We start from the raw sequence: 27,763 nt of genomic DNA on the forward strand, positions 1-27,763 counted from the left end.
TGCCCATTAACTTTTAAATATCGGCACCAGCACTTGAACTGGATTCCCTCCAACTCTATGATTCAAATACAGAACCAACATTGGCATAAAACTGATGTTATTCTTTCTCTTTGGCATGCTCCAGCTAGTACAAAATGTAGTGCAGCAAGTTCAAATAGATGCTTCTAAACAATGTCCAAAGACAGACATACTATGTGGGTTAACTGCTTGAGACTGCATGCTATCAAGGCCTGGATAACTTTGGCAAGTGAAACATTACTCCAAGAAAGCAAATGTGTTGTTTGTACAAAAGGCCCTGATGAGTGCCCTTTCATACAGACCCCATCAACGAAATCCATGCCTGGAGATATAGTGCTCCACACAGTGTGACACAGTGATATAGCCACTCCTATATAAAAGATGATCTTCATTGCTTATATACTTCTGTTGTGCTATAATAACTGACTACGGTTAGTCACATATCTATGCAAAGTAAATGGGACAAACAGTAATAAGTAATATTTTATTACTTATGCCACTAACTTTTTGGCATAGCTGGTAAAAGAGTGCAAGACTGAGTACAAGATTCTGCTTAAGCCCATCTCTCTTCAGTTTTTTTGCTTCACAACATGCAGACCTCCACTGAAGTTTTTGACCTTCACCAATCAAAGTAACAGTTTTACCAACAATAATGTACATATTATCAGTGCATTATTTTGCTGTACCCAGCACAAGAGAATCCAGTAGTGAGCTTATGGCATCTAACAGGTCTAACTCCACAGTTAAGATTGCTGTTTTGATACATTTGAAGCTTTTAGTAAAAGTTTAAAAATTTGTATAGTATTGGTATTACAGAAGTTTTGAAAACTGTACTATGTGCTCTTCAAGGATGTAAATGCTTAGACTGCTGTAGCAGAGCATTTTGCTTGAGGCATTTGAAACTTAATATGATTTAATATTCTCTGTTGGATATTGTTAGAATGGAATTTGAAATATTTCCTGCAATTTGAGTTAAAGATTACTTGCATAGTGCTGAGTAGTACAAAAACCTTGAAGCAAGGATATAAATTGGAACAGTACTTTTGTGCTGTCTTGTTTCTTACTTCGACAGAATTAATTTCTGTTCTTTTTAACAAAGACTACAAACTCTCTACATATTCGAATTCAGGTAAATGCTGCCTTTTGGGTGACAACTGTACAGATCAGCCCCCAATTTCTTTGATATGGATAGAAAAAACAGAACTATTCTTTGGTATCATTACTTTTAGTGCCATTCGTTACACACTTACTCAGACAACTGTACTATGTTCAATGGTAAGTAGTAATTGTGTTTGGAATAACAGCCATTGCAAATGTTTACCAAATGCAGTACTGACTGGTTAGTTTAAACTTGGTTGGTTTAAATCAGGGGTAGGCAACCTGCGGCCCGCGGGCCAGATGCGGCCCGGCAAGGCCTTGGGACCGGCCCCATCCCGGTCCTGCCGCCGATTGCAGCCGGAGCCTTTGGCTTCTCACGTGAGGGCATGGGGCCTTTGGCCTATCAGGAGGAGGCAGGCAAGGGGAAGCAAGCGGCAGGCAAGGGAGGCAATTGTCTATAGAAGCCTCCGAAACGTGCATTTATATTAACATTTTTTTTAAATCAGCAATTTTTTTTTTGCGTGTCCTCCATTTTTTTTTAAAAAAAAGTGTCGTCCATTTGAAAATTTTGTCCCACATTTGTCCTGGTTTATTTATTTATTTATTTTAAAAAATATTGTTTAATTTATTTTTTGGCTTCGGCCCCCCAGTTGTTTGAGGGACAGCAACCCGGCCCCCGGCTCAAAAAGGTTGCCTACCCCTGGTTTAAATCATGGTTTAAAGTGTGGCTCAAACAAATGACTTTAAAAACACTGCTGATTTTTTTTAGTGATTATTCATATCTAAAATCTGTCTAAAATTTAAAATATTTAAAATCTGTCTATTATTACTATTTTCTAACCCTCTTACTGCAGCAACAACAACAACAACTGTTTTAATTTAAACACTTTGTGAGATGGAACAGACAGCCCTTTAAAGCCACCGTCTGGGCAGCTTGGGAGCACAACATTTATAGCCCGCACACTCCCACGCTGCCCTAAAGCCGCCTGGAAGTGGGCATCTTCAAGGTGCTCTGGTGGTGTTGCGTTCATACACCAAATGTCACTGGAGCAGCTCGGAGTTGCCATGGAGCCACAGCAGGGTGAGAAAAGCCATCTTTTCCCCAGCCAAACAAGGAGCAGACCTTTGCTGCTACTTTTTGGCCAGCTTCAAGGTGGATTGGGGCCATGGTGTGTGTTCACCGTGGCTCCAATCCATCTTTGGAAGGGGCAGCTTCAAGCCACCCCTTCTGCTCATTTCTTTCACCCCTAAGTTTATTGACATTTGTTCACTATTACATCAGTATTGTCATTTGCTTCTTTTTAATCCCTGTATTACATAATGCAAAAAATGTCATTCAGAAACAAATTCTTCAATCAACATAAAGTACAACCAAAACAACTCACTTTAAAGGAACACTTTTTATAAAAAAAATATTATTTAAGCTAGTGGTCATAACATCTGAATTGCATTTTGCTACTTAATTTTCTGATTTCAACCTATATTGGTGTAGTCTCACATATGAATGTCAAAAATGGACTGGATGGTCCTTGTGGTCTCCTCCAACTCTATGGTTCTATGAAAAAAATCAAACATTTTTGTACTGTTGATATAATAATTTTCAGGTCTCAGGGAACCCCTGCATAAAAATTATTTCAAGGTTTTCTCTAAGGAAAAAGATTGACCAACGATGCTCTCGAGATTGGTTCATTCAATTATTGTACTAAAGTGCAAATAAAGTGAATTTCCATGAAACAATTATGAACTAAAAATATTTCAAATTCCCCCATCACTATATATTGGGGCCAGCCTATGTTAGGCCTTTGCAGGTGACAAAAATTCACTATGGAAATCCCAGACAAATATGCAGGATAAAGTTATTTAACATTCACTAAAGCATCATGGAATTATGCACAATTTTCTACTGTTCTTTTATTTCTCAAAACACAGTAGGCCACTTTACAAGCAACTTCACAGTAAATAAGGAATTCACCTACAAAGCTATTAAAATTTAAAGGGCAAAAAAAGAAGCCTATTTCCATCAGAAAAACAGTTAAAGCAAAGCAGGCATAAAGTACACAGGAAGCAAAGTACAAAGATGTAAGCACTGGTACCTAGCCAAGAACTTCTCAGACTTAAAAAAATCCACCTTTCAAAGGTTACTTGTCTTTAAAAACAGTTGTCATTCATAGACAATTAAACAAATATTTTGAACAACCAATTTTATAATCCATTTTCATACCACAAACAATGAAATGATTTAAACTCTCCAGATAACATGTGTACAGAATACAATTCGCAACTTCCAAGCCAAGGCAATGGATAGTTATTGTGCATCTGAACTCTCTGTACAATGGGGCTGGGGCTGGGGCTGGTGGTCAGACAGGATTTTCCCTTAGCAACGTTCTTCTTATGTCTACTTGACATGAGTAATAAACTCTCAAAAGGTCAACATTACTCATCTCTGTGTGCCAGCCCATCTGTTGGACAGAACTTATTCCTGAGAAAAGTTTCTACAGAAAGAGACTGGTTATACCTCTACATATGGCCCACATGTGGGCCATCATAACCTACAAAAAGGAAAACTATCCTGAATCAGAAGCACAATGCTTCCTCTTGTAGTTTGTTGTTGTGTGCCCTCAGATCTTTCCAATTTGCGGCAACCCAAATGTGACTATATCAGAGAGTTCTTTTGGCAAGTTTTTTTTTTAGAGGGGATTTGCCATTGCCTTCTGAGGGTGAGAGTGTGTGACCTGCCCACGCTCACCCAGTACATTTCCATGCCTGAGCAGAGATTTTAACCTTGGTCACCCAGAGCCCTAGTCCAGCACTCAAATCACTACACAACACTGGCTCTTATTCTTGTAGAATTCAGAGACATAGCCATGTTAGTCTGGAATATCAATAAGCAAAGGGATCTTGTAGCACATTTGAGATTCTTATTCTTGTAGTTTATGATTACCTAAATCTAATAGGCCTGTTACAGACTGCCAAAATAAAGCTGCTTTGGGTCTCTTTGGAGGTATGCTGTTTAAATGATGCATGCATCCTAAGAGTCCAGAAGCTGTGCTAAAGCTGGGCTCCATTCCTTAGGACTGGAGTGTGGCTTTGGCGTGACCTCTGGACTCTTAGGACCCATGCATCATTTAAACAGCATACCTCCAAAGAGACCCGAAGCAGCTTTATTTTGGCAGTCTGTAACAGGCCATAGTTAGCCCAGCCAAAGTCGATCTCTAAGTGGACATATGCAAGTTATGCTGATTCAAGACAGTCTTAAAAGACAGTGTGCAGTGCAATGCAAAGGAAGGGAAAGGATCCAACTGAAATTAAAAAATGTGCCACACAACATATATATGATTCATATGCATTGGTACAGAAGATAATTGATCTCTCACATGTTTTCCCTAGGCGGGGCCTCACAACAATTCAAATATTAATGGTATAAAAATATAAAAGTACTAAAACAATCTAACATAAGAAACCCTGCATCAACAAAACTAGGCACCACAGTATTATTGTGGTCTGAGTACTGAACCTGGAAGATCTTAAGTCAAATCTGGAAGATCCTGAGTCACTGAATTACCTTGGAACAATCACTCTCTCCCAGTCTGACCTACCTCTCAGAGGTATGGTAAGGATAGAGTAGGGGGAACTTGAGCTAAGTTACCACACTGGGAGAAGACAGACTACAGATCTAAGCAATAAATAAAGATACAACCATACACCAGAAGTCAGGAACCACAGCCAAAGAAAATGCTCAAATAAAGTTGGAACAACCCTTTGCTGAATATGCTAAGTGAAGTAGATTGTCAGGTCTTTGCTTATTCTATCATATTTTAGCCTTCATTAATAGAAGCATAGTTTCCAAGCTGTGGAAAATAATAGTCTCACTGCACTGGTCAGACCTCATCTGGAATACAACAATCAGTTCTGGCTACTTCATTTTAGGATACAGAGAAGTTGGAGCAAGTTCGGAGATGGGCATCGAGGATGAGAAGAGGTATGGAGAACAAAACATATGAGGAAAGGTTGAAGGAGCTGGCTATGTTCACCCTGGGGAAGAGAAGACTGAGGGGTGACATCATTGCACTTTTTAAATGCCTCAAGGGCTGTCACACAGAGGAGGGTGCAGGCCTGTTCTCTGTTGCCTCAGAGGGTAGGGCCAGGTCTAATGGTATGAAGCTACAGGAGAGTAGATTTCAATTAGAATGATAGAATCATAGAGTTAGAAGACACCAGCCACAAGGGTTATCCAGTCCAACCCCCTGCCATGCCATGCAGGAACTCACAATCAAGGCATCCCTGACAGATGGCCATCCATTCTCTGTTTAAACACCTCCAGAGGAGGAGACTCTACCACTCTCCAAGGGAGTTTGTTCCACTGTTGAACAGCTCTTACTGTCAAGAAGTTCCTCCTAATGTTTTGGTGGAATCTCTTTTCCTATAGCCTGCACACATGGTTCCAGGCCCTATTCTCTGGAGCAGCAGAAAACAAGCTTGCTCCATCTTCAGTATGACATCTTTTCAAGTATTTAAACAGGGCTATCATGACACTGTGGCGCAGTGGTTAGGACACTGACTGACGATCACAAGGGTGGCAAGTCGACAGTTTGAGACCTAAGCACCACATGACAGAATGAGCTCTCATCACTAGTCCCAGCTTCTGACAACATAGCAGTTTAAAAGCATGTACAAGTCCAAATAGATAAATAGGTACCACTTCAGTGGGAGGGTAACAGCATTCTGTGCAGTCATGCTGGCCACCTGATCACAGAGTTGTCTTTGACAACACTGGCTCCTTTGGCTTAGTAACAGAGATGTGCACTGTCCATTACAGTCGGACACAACATGACAACCCTCTCAAAGGGGAAACATTTACCTTTTATCATGCCATCTCTTAGCCTTCTCTTCTCCAGGCTGAACATACTCAGCTGCCTAAGCTCTTCATAGGGCATGGTTTACAGACCTTTCACCATTTTGGTCACCCATCTTGAACTGTGGTGCCCAGAACTAAACACAGTATTCTAGGTGAGGCCTGAACAAAACAGAATAGAAAGGTACTATTGCTTCCCTTGATCAAGACATGATACTCCTATTAATACAGCCTAGAATTATATTGGGTTTTTTAGCTGCCACATCACACTGGTATGATATATGACTCATGTTCAACTTGTGGTCTACTAGGACTCCTAGATATGTACTGTTGTCAAGCCAGGTGTCCCCTATCCTATATCTGTGCATTGCATTTTTTTTCTGCCTTACATTTCTGCCTGTTGACATTCATTTTGTTAATTCTAGCTTTCTAACCTGTTAAAGCCCACTGGGGTATTAGCTACCCCTCCTAAATAGATGTCATCTGCCAATTTGATAAGTATGTTCACTATTCCATCATCCAAATCATTGATAAAGATTTTGAATAGCACTGGGTCAGTCAACCTTAGAAAGAACATCATGACAGTGAGAGCAGTTTGGCAATGGAAGCAACTGCCCAGAAAGCTGGTGGGGTCTCCTTCTCTGGACATCTTCAAAAAGAGGCTGGACAGCTAACTACTGGGGATGCTTTAGCTGGAGATCCTGCATTGAGCAGAGGGTTGGGTTATATGTCCCCCTTCCAGCTCAGTGATTCTATGACCCTAGGCCTAGGGTCCAAAGCAAACTGTAGAAATAATCCTGTTTCACAATGCCATAAGTGAAGGGAATCTTGACTTCCCCAGAACTTGGGTGTATACACAGAGGGACCTGCTGTCCTCCTTTTCCAGGACACGTCCTCCATTTCAGCCTCCTGTCCAGGAGAAATTCCAAAGTGTCCTGCAATTCGAGCGTGACTTAAAAACCAGGAGTTTATATTTACACTCATCCGTTCACATTTGCTGGGGCTAGGGGCACAGGACCCCCCACGAATGTGGAAAGACTGCAAATAACAAAAACCCTATGGGTTACACAGTATGTATATATACACAGTATGTATACACACACACACACACACACACATATATATACTCTCTCTCTCTCTCTCTCTCTCTCTCTCTCTCTCTTTCAGATCAGCATTCTCTGAAGATGCCAGGCACAGATGCTGGCGAAATGTCAGGAATAAACTCTTATAGAACATGGACACATAGCTGGAAAAAGCTACAAAAAACTATAAACACACTATGTTTTTACCTGAGAGAACACCTCTCTAGGAATGTCTAGGTCCTCCAGGGCAACTCTTTGGTTGACATCTGCCAGACACTGACCATAGAATTGCGCCGGAGGAGCTATAAAGCTTTGCCTAGTGAAGTGTTCCCTCTAGGAATCTCTAGGTCCTCCAGTGGAACTCTGTGGTCAGCATCTTCCAGACATTGGCCATAGGATTGCACTGAAGGAGCTACAAAGGCCTAGAAGAGTGTTCTCTATAGCAATCAATAGGTCCTTCAGTGCGAATTTTGGTTAAAGTTGACCATAGGGTTGTGCTGGGGGACCCAGATATTCCTAGAGAGGAACATATTAATAAAATCCGTTAATAATCAAAGCCGCAAAAGTCAAAGCTGCAAATGTGGAGGGATGAGTGCATATATAATAATGATAATAGATGTATTTATATCCTGCCTTTCCAAAAGGATCAAGGTGGGTTACATTACATAAACAAATACATGCAAGCTTGTTTTCTGCTGCTCCAGAGAACAGGACCCGGAACAATGGAAAAGAGATTCCACCTCAACATTAGGAGGAACTTCCTGACAGTAAGGGCTGTTCGACAGCGGAACACACTCCTTCCTCAGAGAGTAGTGGAGTCTCCTTCCTTGGAGGTCTTTAAGCAGAGGCTGGATGGCCATCTGTCAATGGGGATGCTTTGAGAGTTCCTGCATGGCAAAATGGGGTTGGACTAGATGGCCCTTGAGGTCTCTTCCAACTTTAGGATTCTCTGATCCTAAACACAGAGACAAGCAAGAGCCACAGTGGTTAAGAAGGGCAAGCAGAGCCAGCAAAAGAAACCCTCTCATCCCCACCATCCTCCCTCCCCAGGGCTCTCACCGGCGTCAGGGAAGCAGGAAGGAAGGAAAGAGGAGGAGGAGGAGGATAACACTTCCATCAACCAGCTCCTCGCCTGGATCGCGCGCTTTCCTGTCGTCACTTGGCAACCAGCGACGCAGAGGAGGAGGAGGCGCCCATTTTGAGTCAGGGAGAGCCCCTTGCGCATGCGCAGAAGGAAGGAGTCAGAGAAATAGATTTTGCACAGGGATGGGGCACCTCTACCACTGTCCCATAAACAGAGACCTTCTCCTTCCCCTTCTATATTATTATTATTATTATTATTATTATTATTATTATTATTATTATTATTATTATTATTTCCTTGGATCAAATACATAGGGCTACTTTCTATCTCCAGTTTAATAATGTTAACTCCTGGAAAACCTTTGGGGTCGTTTTCCATCTATGAAGAAACCAAGGGAGAAGTCTTAAGGCTGTGGAGCTGAAGTCCAAAACCTCTCAAAAGGGCACAGTTTGGGGACCACTGCCCTAGATCTGACTCCAGTACAGCTCTGCCACGAGTTGAGCATAGAGTTGAGCTGGAGGACCTAGGAGTTTCTAGAGAAAACACCCCTCTAGGCATTTGTAGGTCCTCCAACAGCATTCGATGGTCAATTTCTGGGAGATTTTGACCACAGAGTTGCAGTGGAGGACCTGGAGATTCCTAGAGGGGTGTTCTCTCAGGTACAAAGAATGGGGTTTTGTGTTGTTTGCAGTTTATCCGCATTCACGGGGGTCCTTCACCCCTAACTCCAGCGAATGTGGAGGGACCACTGTATATTATTACAGTGAGATATCTTACAATAAGATATATATATATAAATATAGTATGTATATATATATATATATATATATATATATATCTGACATATATATATGTATATAAGTCAATAGTGTGATATGTGATATATATGTATATGCTATATATATATATATATATATATATATAACATGAGTCAACAGTGTGATATATATTACATGTATTATATATGATACATATATATATATATATATATGGAATATATTATTACAATAATATATCTTACAATAAGATATAGATATATATCATATATATGAGTCAACAGTGTAATATGTAATATATATATTTACGTATATAACATGAGTCAACAGTGTGATATTATATATATATTACAATAAGATGTATATATATATATATATAAAACATCAGTCAACAGTGATATTATATATATATTACAATAAGATGTATATATATGATATATATCATATATATATATATATATAAAAACATCAGTCAACAGTGATATATATATATATATATATATTACAATAAGATATACTGTATACATATATATATATATATATCATGAGTGAACAGTGTGATATATGTGTGTGTGTGTCTGTGTGTGTATATATGGAATACATTAAGATATATATTGGATATATATATATATCCAATATATATATATATATTGTACTTCTTGACTCTCTCTCTCTCTCTCTCTCTCTATACATATATATATATATATATATATATATATATATATATATATATATATCAGTCTGGTCAAGAAGTACAAAAGGCCTTCTTATTCGTCTCTCCTTTTGCGCATGCGCCTCAACCGCCACTCCGCCCCGCCCCGCCCCCGAGCAGCGCGTAACCGCTACGTCAAACGCAGCAGAAAAGCTCTACTGCCTGCAGTTTCTCCTCCTCCCTCCTCCTCCTCCTCGTCTTAAAGGCTGGGCGGGAACCGGGTTCGGGATGCATTCTGGGAGTTGTAGTTCCACTAATCCAGGCGCCTCTCTTAGAATTGCGAACCGGCGTCGGAGCAAAGACTCCAACTCCCAGAGACCCAAGAGAGGGAGAGGCGGTTTTTTCCCCGCCCCCCTTTTAGAGTACCTTCGTAGCGGTGCTCTTTCTCTCCCCTCTTGTAGCGGTGACTGAGCTTAGAGGTGACCTAGAGGAGCGACGAGGAAGGACTCTTTTCCCCCGCTGCAATCGCCGCCGCCGCCGCCGCCGCTGCCATGGTTAGTGATGCCTTTGGCGAAGACTGTTGTGCTTTGACACCCACCTGGGGTCCTCCTCTGTCTGAATGGGGTTTGTGGGGCTAATAATAGGGCGAACGCGGGAGGCAGCGTGGCCTAGTGGTTAAAGCACTGGGCTATGGCTCTGGAGAGCGGGGTTCGAATCCTGGTAAGTATGATTGGGACCTTGAGCAAGAAGCCACAGTCTCTCAGCCCCAGAGGAAGAAGGCAATGACAAAACTTCCCAAGAAGACCCCAACAGTCACCCTATTAACCCCACAGACCCCATTGAGGCGCCTGCTTCTATTTAAAGACAAAAATCATTTAATTTTTTTAATTATTTTTTTCCTCCTTTTTAATTTTTTTAATTTTAATTTTTTTAAAATTTAAAAATATATTTTTTTCCAAATTTATATTGATTAAATTTTTTATTTTTATTGATTTTTAGCTGTTGTTTTATATGATTTGGAGAGAGTTGGGGTATTTATATTTCATTGTTTCCATCTGTTCTGTAACCCATCTTCAGGAATATAAATAAATTCTATTATTTATTTATTTATTATTTATATTATTATTATTATTATTATTACATATTATTATTATTATATTTATTATATTATTATTATTACATATTATTATTATTATATTTTAATAACATAATGTATTATCAATCACAATATATTAGTATAATAGTTACATTATAACATATTATAATAATAACAATATATTTATTGTTATTATTGGTTTGCCTTAGGGTCACCGTAAATCAGGAAAGACCTAAAGGCACAACAACAGATGTGTATGTATATATAAGGTGAAAGGCATTTAAAAAGACCCCAAACCATTAGTACAATAAATTAATATTTAAAGAACCACATTAAACCACATAGAAATGTGCCCTCTGGTCTCCTGTCTATGAAAAAGGCGCCTCAGTGGGGTTTAATAAACTGTGGGAGTCAATGTGGCTCCAATGTGGATTCAGACCCTGCTGTCCAGAGGCATAGTCAAGTAGTGGCTTGAGCGTTGGAGTATGACTCTGGAGACCAGGGTTCGAATCGCGGCTCAACCGTGGAAACCCACTGGGTGACCTTGGGCAAGTCACACTCTCTCAGCCTCAGAGGATGGCAATGAGTAATTAGCTTATGCTTGTAAACCGCTTAGAGACTGCTGAAGCGGTCTATAGATGAAGCTGCTATTTCTATTGCTAATGGCATATACCCCTCTCTGAAGAAACCAGCCAAGAAAAGCCTTGATTATGCCTCTTAAGCCAGTGATGTCCAAACTCCGGCCCTCCAGGTGTTTTGGACGTCAGCTCCCAGAATCCCAGACCATTAGCCAAGATGGCTGAGGCTTCTGGGAGCTGACGTCCAAAACACCTGGAGGGCCGGAGTTTGGACATCACTGCTTTAAGGTCACCATAAGTCAGAAATGACCTGAAGGCACAAAACGTCAACAACATATACTAAACAGTGTGTCTGCTTGTGCCTTTGGGTCGCCTGTCTACTACACACCCCTATTAGGACCATTGGCTCAGGCACTTTTCTTAAAAGTCAGTATTGGCTGTGACCAATGAGTAATGTGAGCAATGGTAGTCCTGGTTTGAAAGAGAGGTTATGAGGATTTGTTGGTGCCTTCAAGTCATTTCTGACTTATGGCAGCTCTAAGGCGAACCTGTCATGAAGTTTTCATGGCAGAATTTCTTCTGAATCCTCAGCATTTCTCTGACGCTGGGAGACTTGGCCAAGGTCATCCATTGGGTTTCCATGGTCAAGCAGGGCTTTGAACCTTGGTCTCCCGGTCTCCTAGTCCAACACTCAAACCACTACACCAGGCTGGCTGTCACAGTTTATGAATGACTATGGTACAAAAATGTTTCTTGCATGGGCTGGAGTTGAAGTTGAGAAAAGCTGGCGTGTGATGTTGAGCCCTAACCTCAGGGAGTCTTTTGTGTCATAGAAATTAAATCTGTAATGGCTGAGAATCAGGTTGCACAGAGGAGCTAAATCATATATATTGTCATTGCCAGTTACCCACACAAGTCAGTGAAAATGGCTTGCCCATTTATTCAGATTTTGCGACAAGTTCATTTTTAAGCCTTTACTCTCTTGCAGTACTGCAGGGAAAGCTTCGGAAACTACAGATTGTATGACTCTGTACAGTAGTTGTCTTCTGCTGCTGCTTGTACCAGTTGTAAGAAACACATAGGTAGCCTGCAGAAGTATGTGCGCACATACAAGGACAGGCACACTGTCTCACTCTGGAAGTCCTTGAAGTGCACTGATAACTAGGTTTTGACAGCATGAACCGTGAGGGAACAGCTGCAGAAGGATTTGCTAGGGTTGCCCAATGACAATTCCCCTTTTATCTTTCCGAATTCTGCAGTTGTTGCAGTGTGTGATCCAGCAGTATCTCTAGGATGTTTTATCATACATTTTGAGTAAGCACATACTGCATTTCCATATTTTATAGGGACTATAATGTCAAAGTGCTAAAATCCGATGAGACCTTCCAGTGGAAGACATGATGTAAATTGCTGCTGTGTATTAATCAAGTACAGTATATCCTCACATTAGCAATATCTGACCCCCTAGGTGCCCGTTGGAAGAAAACAGTTATGGCGCCCCACAAAACATGCTTTTGACTCCGGGCCTGCACTTTGTAACTATTAGGAAGTAGGCAGGAATGTTATAAATTATCTGACATCATTGTACAGCCTTCTTTCCAAAAATAGGTACAGTCCTTATCTACAGATACCATTTTGTTGTGCCATTATATTTAATGGGACTTGAGCATCCACAGATTTTGTTGTGCACAGGGAGTGGGGGTGGTCCTGGAACGAAACCCCAGGGGATAACAAGGGCCCACTGTATTACCAGCTTGTGTAATCTAAAATGCTACAAAGAGTTGTATTTGGTACACTATTTTATTCAGTGCTCTGACATCATCAGGATTAAATGGTGCATTGGAGATTATGGGGAAACAGCTTCAGTCGAAAACCATCAGCTGCTTTTGCTGGTAGTTTGTTAATCATACCATTTATTTTCCTCTCTAGTAGTTACAATAAAGTAGTATTTTCTCTATGTGGAAGCACTGTTTTGTTCCAAATCTTTTTTGCACAACTAGGTAATTCCAGAGATGATATGCGTGACAATACAGCAGATTATACTTGTCTAGTGTATGTTGTTCATGCCCAGTTCATTTTACAGACCACACAATCTTAGCAGCCTGATCCTGGGAGTTTCTGTACAGCAGCTCAAAAATGTGTCCTAGTATTGTCAGACTGTACTACATACTACAGTCGGCCCTTCTTATACACGGATTTCTTATACACAGATTCAAGCATACACGGTTTGAAAATGTTCAAAAAAGTATAAATTTCAAATATCAAACCTTGATTTTCCATTTTTTTTTTTAATAAGGGACACCATTTTTCTATGTCATTATATTTAATGAGACTTGAGCATACACAGATTTTGTTATATACAGGGGATCTTGGAACCAAACCCCAGCGTATAACAAGGGTCCACTGTACTTTATCTAGAATAGAGCATGAGTATATCTGCTCAGCCTCAGTGATAATAATCTTGTGCAGCTGCAACCAGTGACCATACCAAACAGTATTCCTAATGCTACCTGCTTCTGTGCATGGGATTTTGAGCATCACCTAGTCTCAGAAATCAGGTTTAAGTATTTCATTCTTGCTTGTTTAATTGTATTTAAAATAAATATATAATTTACTCCCATTTGTCTAATCTACCTGATATTTTAGCCTGTGGGCTGTGAATCACTTTATGGCCCCTATTTTTATCCTCCCTGTCCCCAAATAGAGTTTGTGGCATTTAATAGTGGATCCAGTAGAAAATGCAAAAAAAAAGTTCTGCTCTCAGTTAATTATTTTAAAGTAAAATTCAAGTTCATATTGAATTTGAATAGAGTTCATGCTAGCAGGAAAGTGGTAGTGCTTATTTTTGTTCCTGACTGTTCTCTGTGGATTCTAGTAAATCATTTGTCTTTATATCTTGTAGTTGTCCTCCCTCAACACACTTCCTAATGAACCCACACCTTCTTTCCCAGTCTCGTCTCCGTTCACTTAGAAAACACGTAGGCCTGAATCTTACAACTAGAGTATATCCATTGAATCACCTGTTGAACGAGGAACTTGCCATATGTAACTTACCTTCATTTAATCGTAAAAACGTTTGAATTCTAGGTCCCCTTATTCAGGGGAAATCAAATAGTATCAAAGTTGCAGATCCAGACTTTGAAAAAATAATAACCACTGGATCAGGAAATTCTATAAGTTATTGTTGAAACTGGAAATGGAGAAGGAAGTGCTTAAACCCCAGATGGTAAAATTGGCCCAGAACATTGGATATACAGATGGAACAGTGGGAGAAGATGTGGAAAAAAATATTGAAATATACCTTTCAACAATAACTTAAAAGAAAATTTCTACAAAATGCAATACCATTGGTATATCACCCCTTTTGAATTGGCCAAAATATATAAAAATAAGAATAATAAATGTTTGAAATACGAGTCGTAACTAGGCACCTTTTACCATCTATGGTGGAATTACAAATACGCAAAGCTATATTGGAATAATATACATATGGTAATGAAAAAGAATTTCAGTTTTACTAAAGATCCATTGAGATATTTATTAAGTATAAACCAAGAGGAATCAGTGGAAAACAACTATGGTAGACTCATCTTCTACATGACTACAGCAGCTAGAATAACTTATGCATCGAAATGGAAAGATAAGACAACCCCAGATATAAAAGACTGAATTATACGATTTAATGGAATCGGATAAATTAACACAGATGAACAAGAGAAAAATTATTACCTCATATCGTTTACTAAAACTTAAAATATCCTTTCTTTTGCAGTCCAAACCAATCAAAGTCCTGGTGACTGGTGCTGCTGGACAGATAGCCTATTCTCTGCTCTACAGCATCGCTAAGGGTGATGTCTTTGGAAACGATCAGGTAATTAATAAAATAAATTAAATGAATAACCTAAATATCAACTTGGCAGCTTGTATCACACATCAATAGCAAGAATAAGGTAGTGAATCATACTCAGTTAGCTTTAGTTTCTTTAAAATACTGTTTCAGTTTCACTATGGGGAAATAAGATTGCATGACTGTGCTACTGCATGTGTTTCTGGCACAGAACAGTAAAGGAGAATCTGACAAGTTAGTCTTGTACATTTATATTTCCTAAGTGTAGTGATCCATATGGTTTTGTCCATAGTAACTAGTCAGTTTAATTTCCATATAATATGTTATTACCAGATATTTATTGGTCCAATTAATTTACATAATTGTTAATTTCTCTACAGCCTCTTGTACTTGTTCTGCTGGATATCACTCCCATGATGACTGTGTTGGATGGTGTACTAATGGAATTGCAAGATTGTGCTCTTCCTCTGTTAAAAGGTGAAAAAAATCAAAATTGAGTGGGCTGATCCTACAATATGTTATTTCTGCAGATGTTTAAATTTAAAGTTTATAGGCCAGTGGGTCACTACAAGACATTTGACAGTTTTGCAACATTGTTTAATATTTTAGATATTATGCCAGGACAAATGGCTATTGAGCTGCCATTTTGTAAATGAAGGCTATCAGCTTGCATAAAGAGCAAAGTGCCAGTTTTAAAAGCCAAACAGTCACTGCAACTGGAAGTTTTAAATTCTAGTGGTGGGGAAAAACTGCACTGATGCAGTTCAATCGGTTTTAATGTATAAATTATGAACTTGTTGTGTGCCTTCAAGTTGCTTTTGACTTAAGGCAACCCTACGTCGAACCTATCACAAGGTTTTCTTGGCAGGTTTCTTCAGGGAGAGTTTGCCATTGCCATCCTTGGCGGCTGAGAGAGTGTGACTTGCCCAAGGTCACCCAGTGGGTTTCAATGGCCGAGTGGTGATTTGAACCCTGGTCTAGTGCCACTTAAAAGAATCTAGTTGAATAGCAACTTCATACTGATTAAATGTTTTATATTTTACTGTAGCACAGTTAATTTCAGTGGTGAAGCCTTCTTTGATTATACTAATCTAGTAAAGTGGCCATTGAGTCATAGAATTGTTTTATGGTGTTGTGCGGTATTGCTGCCTATTTTATACAGGCAGCAGCACCATTTCTAATGTTGTTTTTTTTGTTGTAACTTGTTCTGATTTTATCAGGTTGTGAAATTTTTAATTATGTTTTATAAACTACCATGGTACCATAAAATGTTCATAGAGTAAATCTCTCAAATTATCACTGCAAGGTTGTAAGGAGGATTGTTTTTCAGGCACAATTTCAAGTACAAAATGCCAGTTATTACCTGTAAGCACTATTGCTTTGATCCTGGCTATCTGAAGGACCATATTCTTTCATATGAGCCTGGCCTCTTCAGGAGAGACCCTTGTCTTGACCCTGCCATATTCACCGGTACATCTGTTGGGAACACCAGAGTGATACCTATTGTTGTTTTTCCTAAGCTCTGGAGCTTCCTTCCTAGTAAGGATAGAGAAGACCTCTTCTTGTTATCATTCTGGAGGCAAACAAAGATATTTTTTTTTATTCTGACAAACTTTCAGGAACTATTTTTAAGAAAGAGCTTTTTATCATCATCATCATCATCATATCTGTTCATAACCTAGAAATATTTTCCCAGTGTGAGAATCAGGATTGCTTACATCAGTTAAAACAAATGTAGCTAAATGTTTACCTTATAAAAAGTTAAAAATGTAATTAAACAACCCATAAAATTAAAATCAGTCAAAAACATCACCATTAAAAAGACAGTCATAACAAGTAGACAGTACAGCACATTGTGCAAAATCTGTTCCATTTGAGCAATCAGTCTTCCAAGGCCTGCCAAAACAAAAAAAGTCTTTGCCTATGGAAGGATAGCAAGGAGGGCACCAGTCTAACTCTTGTGGAAAGGACTTCCAAAGCTTGGGAGCAGCTACTATGAAGACCCACTCCTGTGTTCTCACCAGATGTATCTGTGAGGGTGGTGGGACAGAGAGAAGGGCCTCCCCAGAACAAGAACAGCCTTATGTGGCAGTTCCTCAAATAACTGGAACCTGAGCATTATAGGATTTTATAGAACCTAACCAGTGTGTTGAATTGTCTGAGGAAACCAACTGATAGCCATTGGAGCTGTTGCAACGACAGGAGTTGTGTGCGTCCTGTAATAAGCTCCAGTTAACATTCTGGTTGCAGTGTTTCGGACCAGCTGAAATTTCTAATCATTTTTCACAAACGGCTCCATATTGCGTGTTTTACACCAGTCCAAACAAGATGCAAGTAAGGTGTGTATAAATGCAGCTGGATACAACATCTCTAGGAATATGTATGGCTAGTGCACAAATTTAAATTGTGCAAAACACTTACAGACACTGCTGAAATGCAAGTTTCCTGGCTCGGAGCTGAATTCATGAGTACACTCAAACTACAGACCAGGTTCTTCAGGAGGAGTGTCATCCCATCCTGCAGAGACCGAATCCTTATTTCCTGATCTGCCTTTTGACTAATCAGGAAGACTTCCTCTACCCACTCAGCCAGCCCTCCTGGCTTTTTTTAATAAACCAGGAAGGGCAAGGTTCTAAAATACATGTAGTGGCTCCCAGTTCTCTAAGAATCTACCTCCTCAGGCTGCACAAATTTCAATGGTGTGTTGCACTGCTTCTTATATTTTTTCATTTGTTAATTTATTAATGGGTGCTTAATGGATTTTTTAAATTGTTAAATGTTAATTACTATTTAGCAATGATAATTTGGATCTCTTGAATGGTTTTATCTATCATAAATTACATATTAATTGTGGTACTGCCTTGAGTCCTGGGATGAAAGATAGGAAATTAAACAGATAAGTAAATTATTAAAAGATGGGGTAAAAGAATGGATGTGTTTTGCTCTAGTGTATATCAAAACAAAGATAAGATAATGAAAACAATGAAATTAATTTACTTCAGAGCAACTTATAATGGTATGTTCTCAGCTTTTCCATAGGTGTGAAACATCTGCTGATTGTATATAAACAGTGTGATTAGTTTTTGTTAATGTATTGAAGGTGAAAATGTTCAGATGTGGCAATGGTTACAGAAGCCTAAATTGGCTACAGCTGGAGTCCAGAACAGCAGCCGGATGCTCAAAGTCAACTGAGCTGGACTAAATGTAAATATGCTATGTCTTCGGTCTGAAGAGGGATTGGTGTCTATGGTGCATAGCAACTTGTATAGGAAGAGGTTGGGCTTAGTGGTCGCCTCATGGTAATTCTGTATATAAGCAAAACGCTGTGCTGTGGGATTGTGGGAATTTGAGATAGTGTGGTGTGATAGTTGGTAAGAGATTTTGTATAGTGGTGATTGGCTCATGTTATTTGAAACAAAGCAATAAAGCCCTCTTAGGAGTGAACTGCTGGAGAGCGATTCTTTGATCTAGCAGCTGTTTCTCCAGGCATTCTTCCAAGCAAGCTGAAAGCTTGTGTTTGGAGCTTCGCTCTGTTCCTATGTTGGAGAGATAACCCACGTCTTCATCCATTTGCCACCGAACCGGAATCACTGGCAGAATTCATCACCCAAATATCAACAGTTTTTAAGTCAGACATTTTCCCTCAAAATATGGTCCTTACTTTATCTGTCTGATATAATTACCACTGTCTTCTTCTCTACTTATAGAGGTAATTGCAACTGACAAAGAAGAGGTTGCATTCAAAGACCTTGATGTAGCCGTCCTGGTGGGCTCCATGCCAAGGAAAGAGGGCATGGAACGGAAAGATCTGCTGAAGGCTAATGTGAAAATTTTTAAGTCCCAAGGTGCAGCACTGGATAAGTATGCAAAGAAGACTGTTAAGGTGAATAAAGGTTGTAAGGTATAGGCAAAGAAATTGAGTTGTGATATGAGAGTTTGCTAGTTCCACATCTGTAATAAAATTCAAAGACACAACTGTTAGTCTGGAAAATTAGTATGCACAGGTATTTTGTAGCACCTTTGAGACTAACTGAAAGAAAGGAGCTGGTAGCATGTAGACTTGAGCCTACTTCCTCAGATGCATCTATATATCACATTTGGGGAAGTAGGCTCAAGTGTACAAAAGCTCATGCTACCAACTCCTTTCTTTCAGTTAGTCTCAAAGATACTACAAGATCCCTTTGCAAACTGATCTGTAAGAAAGATACTAATACTGCCTCTCCCTTACAGGATTTGTGTAAGGAATGCTACGTAGAGTGCTGTGAAAATTTAAAGCACTCTGTAAATTCAAACCAATAATAAATTAATAAAATAATATGCTAGAGCCGGGTTAACATTTCTTTTCAATTGTCTTTCTAATCTGCCTGTGTCTCTTAAAAGGGCAAAAAGAAAAATTTGTGTTGAAATATATATTTTGTTCTACATGCATGACACTAGTTGCATTAAGAACAACATTTTAAGTTATTAACTAGTGTAGGAAATAAGCTTTATTTCAGTTCAGGTGGATGATGAAGTTATTATAGAAGTTATTCCTTATGTTTAATTCCGAGGTCTCTAAAATGAGTACCCAGACTGTTGGGGGCAAATTAGCTTACTTGCTAATTAGCTTACTTGCTGTTCACCGCTATGATCTTTGGAATAGCGGTATATAAATAAAACAAATTATTATTAATTATTATTATTAAAATGTCTGAAAAAGTGTGAGAGGTTAGACAATACCTCTTTATTCAGTGTGCAAATATGAGAGTCTTTCTTCAGATTTTTATAGTTATAATACTTTCTTGACCCTGGTGCTGTAATAGCAAAAGGGAAAAATACAATAGTGTTTCACAAGGGAACTAAATTCCAGTCTTGTCAGTTACCATTCACCCTGTGTAAATTTGTGTATATGATTTAAGGACTTTCATTAGTTGATCATTCAAGTGCTTTGATGTAATTAAGCCTAACTCTTGTTCCCTCAGGTTGTTGTGGTAGGCAATCCAGCCAACACCAACTGCCTGATTGCTTCCAAGTCTGCTCCCTCCATTCCTAAAGAGAATTTCAGCTGTTTAACTCGTCTGGACCACAACAGGGCAAAGGCCCAGGTGAGAATGGACTTTTAGGTCCAGAGGGCACTCGTTGTTTTCTCTAATACAAGCTTTCTTGGAAGCAGTGTACTGGGCACTTTATAACAGAAAATGTGGTACCAGAGGCAGAAATGACATAAAAAGAATAGGAAAGGTTCCTACACCACAATAAGGAGTTCAGCATGTTTCAGCAAAATTTTCATCTAAAACTAACAGTATATACATGTAAAACAAAAATAACAGCCTGACTAGCCTTGCATAAATAAACAAAAACATTGTGACCTTCTAGAGATGATGTGAAAGCATCTTTCAGATTCCATCCAGGTTTTTTCTCTTTCTTCTTCATAGTCTATGTAACACAAGTGGATTATCTGCACCTACACAGTACATTTGGAACCTAGAGCTATAGATTGAGGATTTTAGCTGTAGCCCACCCACCTATACGCAGTCTTGGTTGCTGCCTGAAACCCTCAGTTTGTTTTTACTGGAGCAGCAGCTGTTTCAAAGGAACACCTCTGAGCTTTTGCTTCCATTTGCCAGACTTCTTTTTTTTTTTTACTATTCTCTGAAATTGGACTCCTATTTTGGTTTTTGACTTTGGCTTCCTGACTTCTCTTAATGTACAGCACAGTAAGCTTTGTCCTTTGATGGACTTAACTTATGAACAGCCATGTCTTCAACTAGCTCAGTTAAAAATATATCACATGCAGTGCCACAATCCCTGAATGCAATGCAGGCACTCTCATTGCCTTCTCTGCTTGGAAGAATCTCACAACATTGCCTCCTGCATACTTTATAAGACCTTTATTCCACAGGCTCCGCAAAAATCACTCCTCCCAACTTAAGGCTCTACGAATAGGCCTTGTTTGTTGCTGAACATCCCTCAACTTCAGTATCTGTGTTGACCCGTCTTTGTGCATTGGGGTCATCCTCACGGCTTTAAAAGGTCACTCCAGGATTCAACCTCCAATGTTACCACCATCAAGAAATGCCTGGCAATCCTGGAACACCAGGTATAGGTAGAACACCTGGTACACTGGTACAGTATTCATCCCATGGTACAGATGCAGTCCCAGACAGGCGTTCAACTCCAGGATGTTTTATCGACCTTCAGGATATCACTTGTAAGATCAAGAAAAGTGACAAGAAGAAAAAAACATAAGCATACAGAGGATTCCAGACATTTATCCTCCTCTCTACTAACACTGGATCAAATTGGATCAGGACATGAAGCAAGAACCGGTCCTTCTCTCAGTTAAGTCAGCCAAGCAGGCCAGGGCTCTCTCTCAAACATCATTGGGCCTCCTTTGCCATCTCTAGAATGCTCCCAGACTCCAGGTCATGGAGGTACCCTCACCAGCCAAATTAAAGAGTTTAAACCACCCCCTGTTCTGTCTTCCAATTCTTACAAAACCCATGAATCCTCAGTTTCCACAACGTCTAGGCATGGACTATAGAAATTTAGTTGTGTTCTCCTATTTCAATCTGAATCCTGTTCATACCTGTGTTTCACCAGCGCTTGTTCATCATCCCAATGCCAGTGCTGCTGAATATCATTCAGCTAGACACAGGACGGGGAAGAAAAGGGATAGAGTGGGCATAAAAAGACTTTGTATAAATGACCTTCTTTGTTGGAGACCAAGACAGACGGGTGGCTTCCAGCCGCTCCAGGGGCATGGTGTGGCATTTACACTAAGGTGGCCCAAAACTGGCCCCAGAAAGAGCAGATGTTCTCCGCCCCTTTTGGGACTGTGGCAAGATGTGTGTTTACCACAGCCCCAGGGTGATTGGGCTGGGAGAAATTTCTGGTTGCTCCTTTGTGCCCATCTGCGTTGCCCCTCTGTTAACTGAAGTATCTCTGTTTGATGAAAAACATGAGAAGTTTAAGTTAGTAATCTGTTATAAGACATTTTCTTCTCTGTATCAAACTAGATTGCCCTGAAAGTTGGTGTGACTGCCAAAGATGTGAAAAACTGCATTATCTGGGGGAATCACTCCTCTACTCAATATCCAGATGTTAACCATGCTAAAGTGAAAGTGCAGGGGAAAGATGTTGGAGTTTATGAAGCTGTGAAAAATGACACTTGGCTGAAGGGTGACTTCATTACTGTAAGTTATATTTTAGAGGTGTCATCTTTGTTCTTGTCATTGTATTGTAGCTATATAACAGAAAAGTTATAGAGTGAGAGGTTTTGATGCTAATACTGTGAAGAATAACAGGGAGTGTGGTATATCCCTACATCATTTTTTTATGTAACATACATAAAAACAAGACTAGAAATTTAGTTGTGTTCTATATAATAATTTGATGCAAGTGCTTTCTGACCATAATCTCAGTGATACAAAAGTATCAGTATCTTAGTTTTGCCACCTTGCATACAGGACATAAGTTGTACCCCATAACGAGCTCAAAATATGTTGAGTAAATGAAGCTACATAACAAGATTGGGACCAAGCTATTTGTATTTCTTCAATAAAGCTTGATGATAACTAAATCAAATCCAAGTTGTTCCTGCCCACTCATAGCAGACAAAAGTGTATTGGGTAGGTGGCAATGTCTCATGGTGGTTTTCCTGTGACTTAGATATATTGTATTCTGACCACCTTTAGCCTGAATTTGGTACCATTGTTATTACTTAAGATAGTAGAATTCAAGATACAGTGGGAGAATATTGGTCTATAATTAGACAATACAACTAGAATCTGTGTCTTGAGTTTCCTAAAAATACTAAGTAATTATAGCAGTAAAGTACAAATCTAGTAATTTCCATTTTTCAATACTACAGACTGTTCAGCAGCGGGGTGCAGCTGTCATTAAGGCCAGGAAGCTATCAAGTGCTATGTCAGCAGCGAAAGCTATCTGTGACCATGTGAGAGACATCTGGTTTGGCACAACAGAGGTAGGTACTGCCATTGCCCTTGAAGACACTGGCCTTGATAATGGTATTAAATATTTAGTGCTCACTTAGTAAACATTGGGCAAACAGCTGATCACTAAATGATAATTCTGTGTATGTTTTAATGACCATCCTGGTGGGATAGTGCCATAAATATGGGGGGAAAGTGTCATAAATATGAAGATAAAAATGGTTTGATTATTTGATCATAGCAAGATTTTTCACACAGACATACCAAGCCAAGTTCCTATAACCTTTCAGCATAGCATAAATGTATGCCATCATAGTGCTGAATAGTTGCCAAGGCCTTGAAGTCATATGTTGTGCAACAGTTGATTAGCTCCCCACCCACTTGATCAAAAATGAGAGGGAGGAATGTGTCTGTGCTTGAGGAATGAATCGCTGTGCTAAGGAGTGTACTTGCACAACTCTGAAAAAGCCAAACTGCTTACAAAAAATATTTTTCTACTAGTATAGTATTTCTTGCCTAAGAAAACATTGTGGAATCCTAGGAGTTGCCATTAGTCAACAGAAGGCACATACATTTATAGGGCCCCAACAGTATTCCATCCATAGTCTGAATTAATATGTTGAATAGAGAAGAGGGAGCACCAAGTTAATTACTTGTCTTTATTTTTAAAGGGTGAATTTATTTCCATGGGTGTTATTTCTGATGGAAATCCCTATGGAATCCCTGAAGATCTGATCTATTCGTTTCCTGTTGTTATAAAAGTATGTAAAACATTTTGAACATTCGTTATTAAACATACTATGTAAAGTTGATATTCTCTGTTTTTAATACTGATATTAATGCTTCTAGTGTTCTCCCCATTTAAGTAGAATTCATTCTACAAAGCGAATTGTTGAAGGCTGGGTCACATTGTCAGATTATTGTGAACAAAGTGGGAGTGTAGTACAACATGACAGCAAGTCAAATACTATTCCTAAAGCTCTTGGAACTATTAGGTGCAATTTTGATATATACAAACACAGAATGTGATTCAAATCATAGACCTCTATGCAACATGATGGTTTCCCTGTGGCATAGATATATTTTACAACCATTTAGCCTTCACAGCTTTGTCTCAAGAAGTTCTTAGAGTTGTAATATGAGAGAACAAATAATTTGTTGTTCAGATTTTTGGAAGAAATATTGTTAATATGGAACATGGAATGGCAAAATAGTTTAAGAAAGTTTATGGTAGTGTTACATCCTCTATCCAATCCAGCCTATTTTCCTCACACTGGGCTTAAACCAAACTACAGTGAGCGCGTGTCATGTGCGCGAGGCGCAAGGGGCAGAGTGTCCCATTCACATGAATGAGGCACACCGCCACATGCACGAGGCCCATTCATGCGAATGGGGCTTGAGCATGTGCGGAATTCGGCTTACGCGGGGGGGGGTCTGGAATGGATCCCCCACGTAAGCCGAGGGCGCACTGTATAACAAATTGCAAATGTATGGCTAAATCTAGTTGTTAATCCCAGTTAGATTAAAATCAAGGAGATTTACTGTATATACTCAACTATATGTTGACCTCATGTATAAGTGGAGGGTAAGTTTTGGGGCCAAAATTACAGATTTTGTGTGACCTGTAGATAAGGTTATGGGCATGTAACAAAGGATGTAAAGGATACAGCCAGGCTGGGTAGAGGCTTGAGGGGTGAATGCTTGTCCTTTCCAGCCCAGCTGTCCACTCGGGAGGCAACTGGGCTGGGGAAAGAATTGGGGGTGAATGCTCACCCTTCTTCGCAGCCCGGCTGCCTCCTTTGGAGACAGCCAGGCTGGGAAGAGGCCTATTACTGTATTGACCCATGTATAAATTAACCCAGGTTTTTCACTTATCAAATTCCCATTGATTCAATGGTCTTACTCTGGTTGGGAGTAATAGCTGGATTTTTTGTAGTAGTAAAACACTGCACATTTAAGTTCTGATGAGTGTAAAATTTTAAGTCTTTTTCATGTGTTCTTTATAGGATAAAACATGGAAGCTTGTTGAAGGCCTTCCTATTAATGACTTCTCCCGTGAGAAGATGGATTTGACTGCTAAGGAATTAAGGGAAGAAAAAGAAACTGCTGTTGAGTTTCTATCCAGTGCATGACTAGCTGCTCGACAGGATACAGGAGATGGTTCAACCACTGAAGAGTCTAAAAGCCGTCTCTAAAGTCAGCATCAAATATTACTGTATCAGCTGTTTTTTCCCTTGTGGCAGTCTGTTGGTTACTTGCTTTGTTGATACCTCTGTGCCTGTTATTGAGTGCTCTTAGTAATGAGATAATTGCACAATCAGTTTCAAATATAGTTTGCAGTCTTGACCAAATCTTGATTTATTGTTTGCTTCTTGTATTGCATAGTACATATGCCTACTTTGCCTCTATTACTGAAAGGGTAGAAACCTTTACCTTGACTTACATTAAAAGCAGCTCCACAGTGCTAATGGTGATCTTTATGGAATGGGCTTTAACATTGCATTAGTCAACTACAGTATGTAGAGAGACTCACACTCAAAGATGCTACAAAATCTCTCTACATACTGATTTCCACAGACTGACATAGCTATATCTTTGAATTAGTCAACTACAGTTAGACTCACCAGCACCTTTTATGAAAGGATGCAAGGCCTACATGTCTTTGTATTGCAAAAACCTAAGTAGAAAATACTGAATATGATGAATGTACTTCACTGACTCAAGAAATCTTATTTGAAATTATATTAAATGTTGAGTAAGCACTCCTATTTTCCTGTGGTGGTCTATCTTGTTTTAATCAAAAATATGCAAAATGTCACCCAACATTAATTTTTGTTTTTAAAATAAAGCAAAATTGATTTATTTCAAAGTGATATGAAGACATACTTAGGAAAGAAGAGTAAGTACAGTCAGACCTTGGTATCTGTGGGGGATCTGTTCCGGACACACACATATCTGCAAATACTAAAAAACACAAACTCAAGTCCCAGTCTCCCTTATGGTGGAGCGAAGTACACACGGCTGCTTGCGTAGCCGCATGCATGCGCCACCATTGGAGACAACAGGGGCTTGCTGTTTGTGGAAACTTAAATCTGCAGATGCCAGGCCCAAGATATGGAGGGCCCACTGTATTTTCTGAAATACAGAATTCCTGAAATATTACATTTTGATTTCAAGGGAGTTATTATGTAAAATAGTGCTACTTGTTAAATGAAATAACATTCCCATCTTGTAGTAATGCAGCAGAAACAAAATAGATAAGAGTATACATACATATTCTGAAGTTGAATTTCAGATTCATCAACTGTACCTTTAGTATTCTACTACCAATTAAATAGATGAACCTTGCAACTCAAAAACAACTATAACTGAATGATTTTCAGTACTTTGAACAGGAATTCTTATTGCTGCACTAATGGACCTTTAAGTGGGGAGATGAAATTCACTCATACACTTAGATTGCTTTGTAAAACCATTTAGTTTGCTTAATAAATAGAATCTGATCTCTGCATACAACCATGGTCTTTTGATCCCTGAGAATCCTTAGTTGAGCCTCCAGATGGTGCTAGAAGAAAGGAAGCTTAGGAAAGCAATAAGCAGAACTGTGATGTAAAACTTTAACCTTAAATATATTTCCAAAGCTGAAAATAAGCCAAGCAATCAGAATGCTGGGAACTCCATAGCACTGGGCATTCTTTTATGTCTACTTTGAGGATCCTTTTCCATGTTTACAGTGACTGTGAATGCAGAGGGCACACGTTACAAGGATTCAACACACATTCAATATAGACAGGGTTAGCCAGGACCATTGCAACTCACTGTTTCCTTATGTGGATTTCTCCACACCTGGCTTTCTCTGGTGACATCATATTGAGGGGGAAGACACATGAGGCCAAACTATCTAAAAAAATTGCTTGCTGCTAATTATTTGCTCATTGAAGAATCCAATAATTATTTAAAGCAGTTTAAAACTCTCCCCATAAGGATGAAATAGACCTGCACATTACAGGATATACACAAAATGGAACTTAAAGAGGTGGGCTAAATTACAATATTTTGTGCCTTTGTTGGTTGTCCAAATAAAGATACTACCATAATATGGGTTGAATTTTGTTTCCACTAAGCAAAAGTATATAAATGAATATTTGTATTGCATTTGCATTGTTTATATATCTTGGGCCTTTTGTTGCAGGAACATCACTGTTTAATGAAGTCTTGCCAGAACACACAGAGAAGCCTTGTTCTCACAGGTTTGAATAGCTTGAAAAATCAATATCTGGTCATAGATAATCACTTTAACAAGTAACTTTCATACTGAAGTGGAGATGAAAATAAATTTATGAAAACCACTTAATTTGCAATTGGGTACTTGATTAAAAAGACTTAACAAATCAAATGTGACTGAAGAAAATACTGTATTTTATCTTTTATATTAATAGTTATACCATGCTTTTAAATGATTGCAAGCTGCCTTAAATTCTGTTTTGGTTGAAAGATGGAATATAAATAAAAGAAGAATAGGCAGATGTGTTCACCAAACAAACAAAATGCAAACTCCATACTTAGGCAACCAGCAAAGGTACAAAATACTGCAAGCTGTCAGGTCACCAGCCCCTTTAATTAAGCAAAGTGCTATAAAATGTGTGAAGAGGTGGGAAGGGGAAGAGGAGAGACCAAAAATGCTATCATTTACAATTGTTTTGAAGTTGGAAGAGGTGTGAGCAGATGGGGGAAAATATTTTTACT

General features: G+C 39.2%; 2 protein-coding genes across 6 annotated transcripts in view; one reads left to right on the top strand and one right to left on the bottom strand.

The window, feature by feature from the left end:
- The window catches only part of LOC149313475 (WD repeat-containing and planar cell polarity effector protein fritz homolog), a 209,446-nt gene extending 201,251 nt beyond the window's left edge, over positions 1-8,195 (bottom strand). For all 3 annotated transcript variants that reach the window (XM_089519160.1, XM_089519159.1, XM_089519161.1), the window contains exon 1: positions 8,110-8,195. The gene's annotated coding sequence lies outside the window, so the exon portion shown is untranslated. The remainder of the gene's footprint in view (positions 1-8,109) is intronic.
- A 1,645-nt stretch (positions 8,196-9,840) lies between these two features.
- Positions 9,841-27,371, top strand: LOC149313476 (malate dehydrogenase, cytoplasmic). 3 transcript variants are annotated; one of them, XR_016280830.1, is made up of 10 exons: positions 10,238-10,282; positions 15,009-15,107; positions 15,464-15,560; positions 18,791-18,966; positions 20,045-20,167; positions 22,082-22,258; positions 22,936-23,049; positions 23,689-23,778; positions 25,024-25,213; positions 27,210-27,371. XR_016280830.1 is itself a non-coding variant. In XM_089519164.1 (9 exons), exons 1-9 carry the CDS (start codon positions 10,114-10,116, stop codon positions 25,147-25,149), a joined length of 1,005 nt encoding a protein of 334 aa, XP_089375290.1. In that variant the 5' UTR covers positions 9,841-10,113; the 3' UTR covers positions 25,150-25,785. The 3 variants fall into 3 exon arrangements, 2 of the variants coding, with proteins under 2 accessions (XP_089375290.1, XP_089375289.1); XM_089519164.1 differs by lacking the exons at positions 10,238-10,282; positions 27,210-27,371 and adding an exon at positions 9,841-10,116 and having other exon boundaries at positions 25,024-25,785; XM_089519163.1 differs by lacking the exon at positions 27,210-27,371 and having other exon boundaries at positions 25,024-25,785.
- Positions 27,372-27,763: the final 392 nt, after the last annotated feature.

This window comes from Sceloporus occidentalis, unplaced genomic scaffold (genome assembly GCF_023333645.1).
Source record: "Sceloporus occidentalis isolate IW3139 unplaced genomic scaffold, rSceOcc1.0.p SCAF_4, whole genome shotgun sequence".
Classification (NCBI taxonomy): Eukaryota; Metazoa; Chordata; class Lepidosauria; order Squamata; family Phrynosomatidae; genus Sceloporus; species Sceloporus occidentalis.

What these genes read in the sequence shown, in the direction of transcription:
- LOC149313476 (XM_089519163.1), top strand. Translation starts at nt 10,253, where the DNA reads ATGGCTCTGGAGAGCGGGGTTCGAATCCTG. An exon ending in TGAAGGGTGACTTCATTACT is followed by an intron (nt 22,259 to 22,935) that starts GTAAGTTATATT and finishes TCAATACTACAG; the next exon opens with ACTGTTCAGCAGCGGGGTGC. An exon ending in TCTGGTTTGGCACAACAGAG is followed by an intron (nt 23,050 to 23,688) that starts GTAGGTACTGCC and finishes TTATTTTTAAAG; the next exon opens with GGTGAATTTATTTCCATGGG.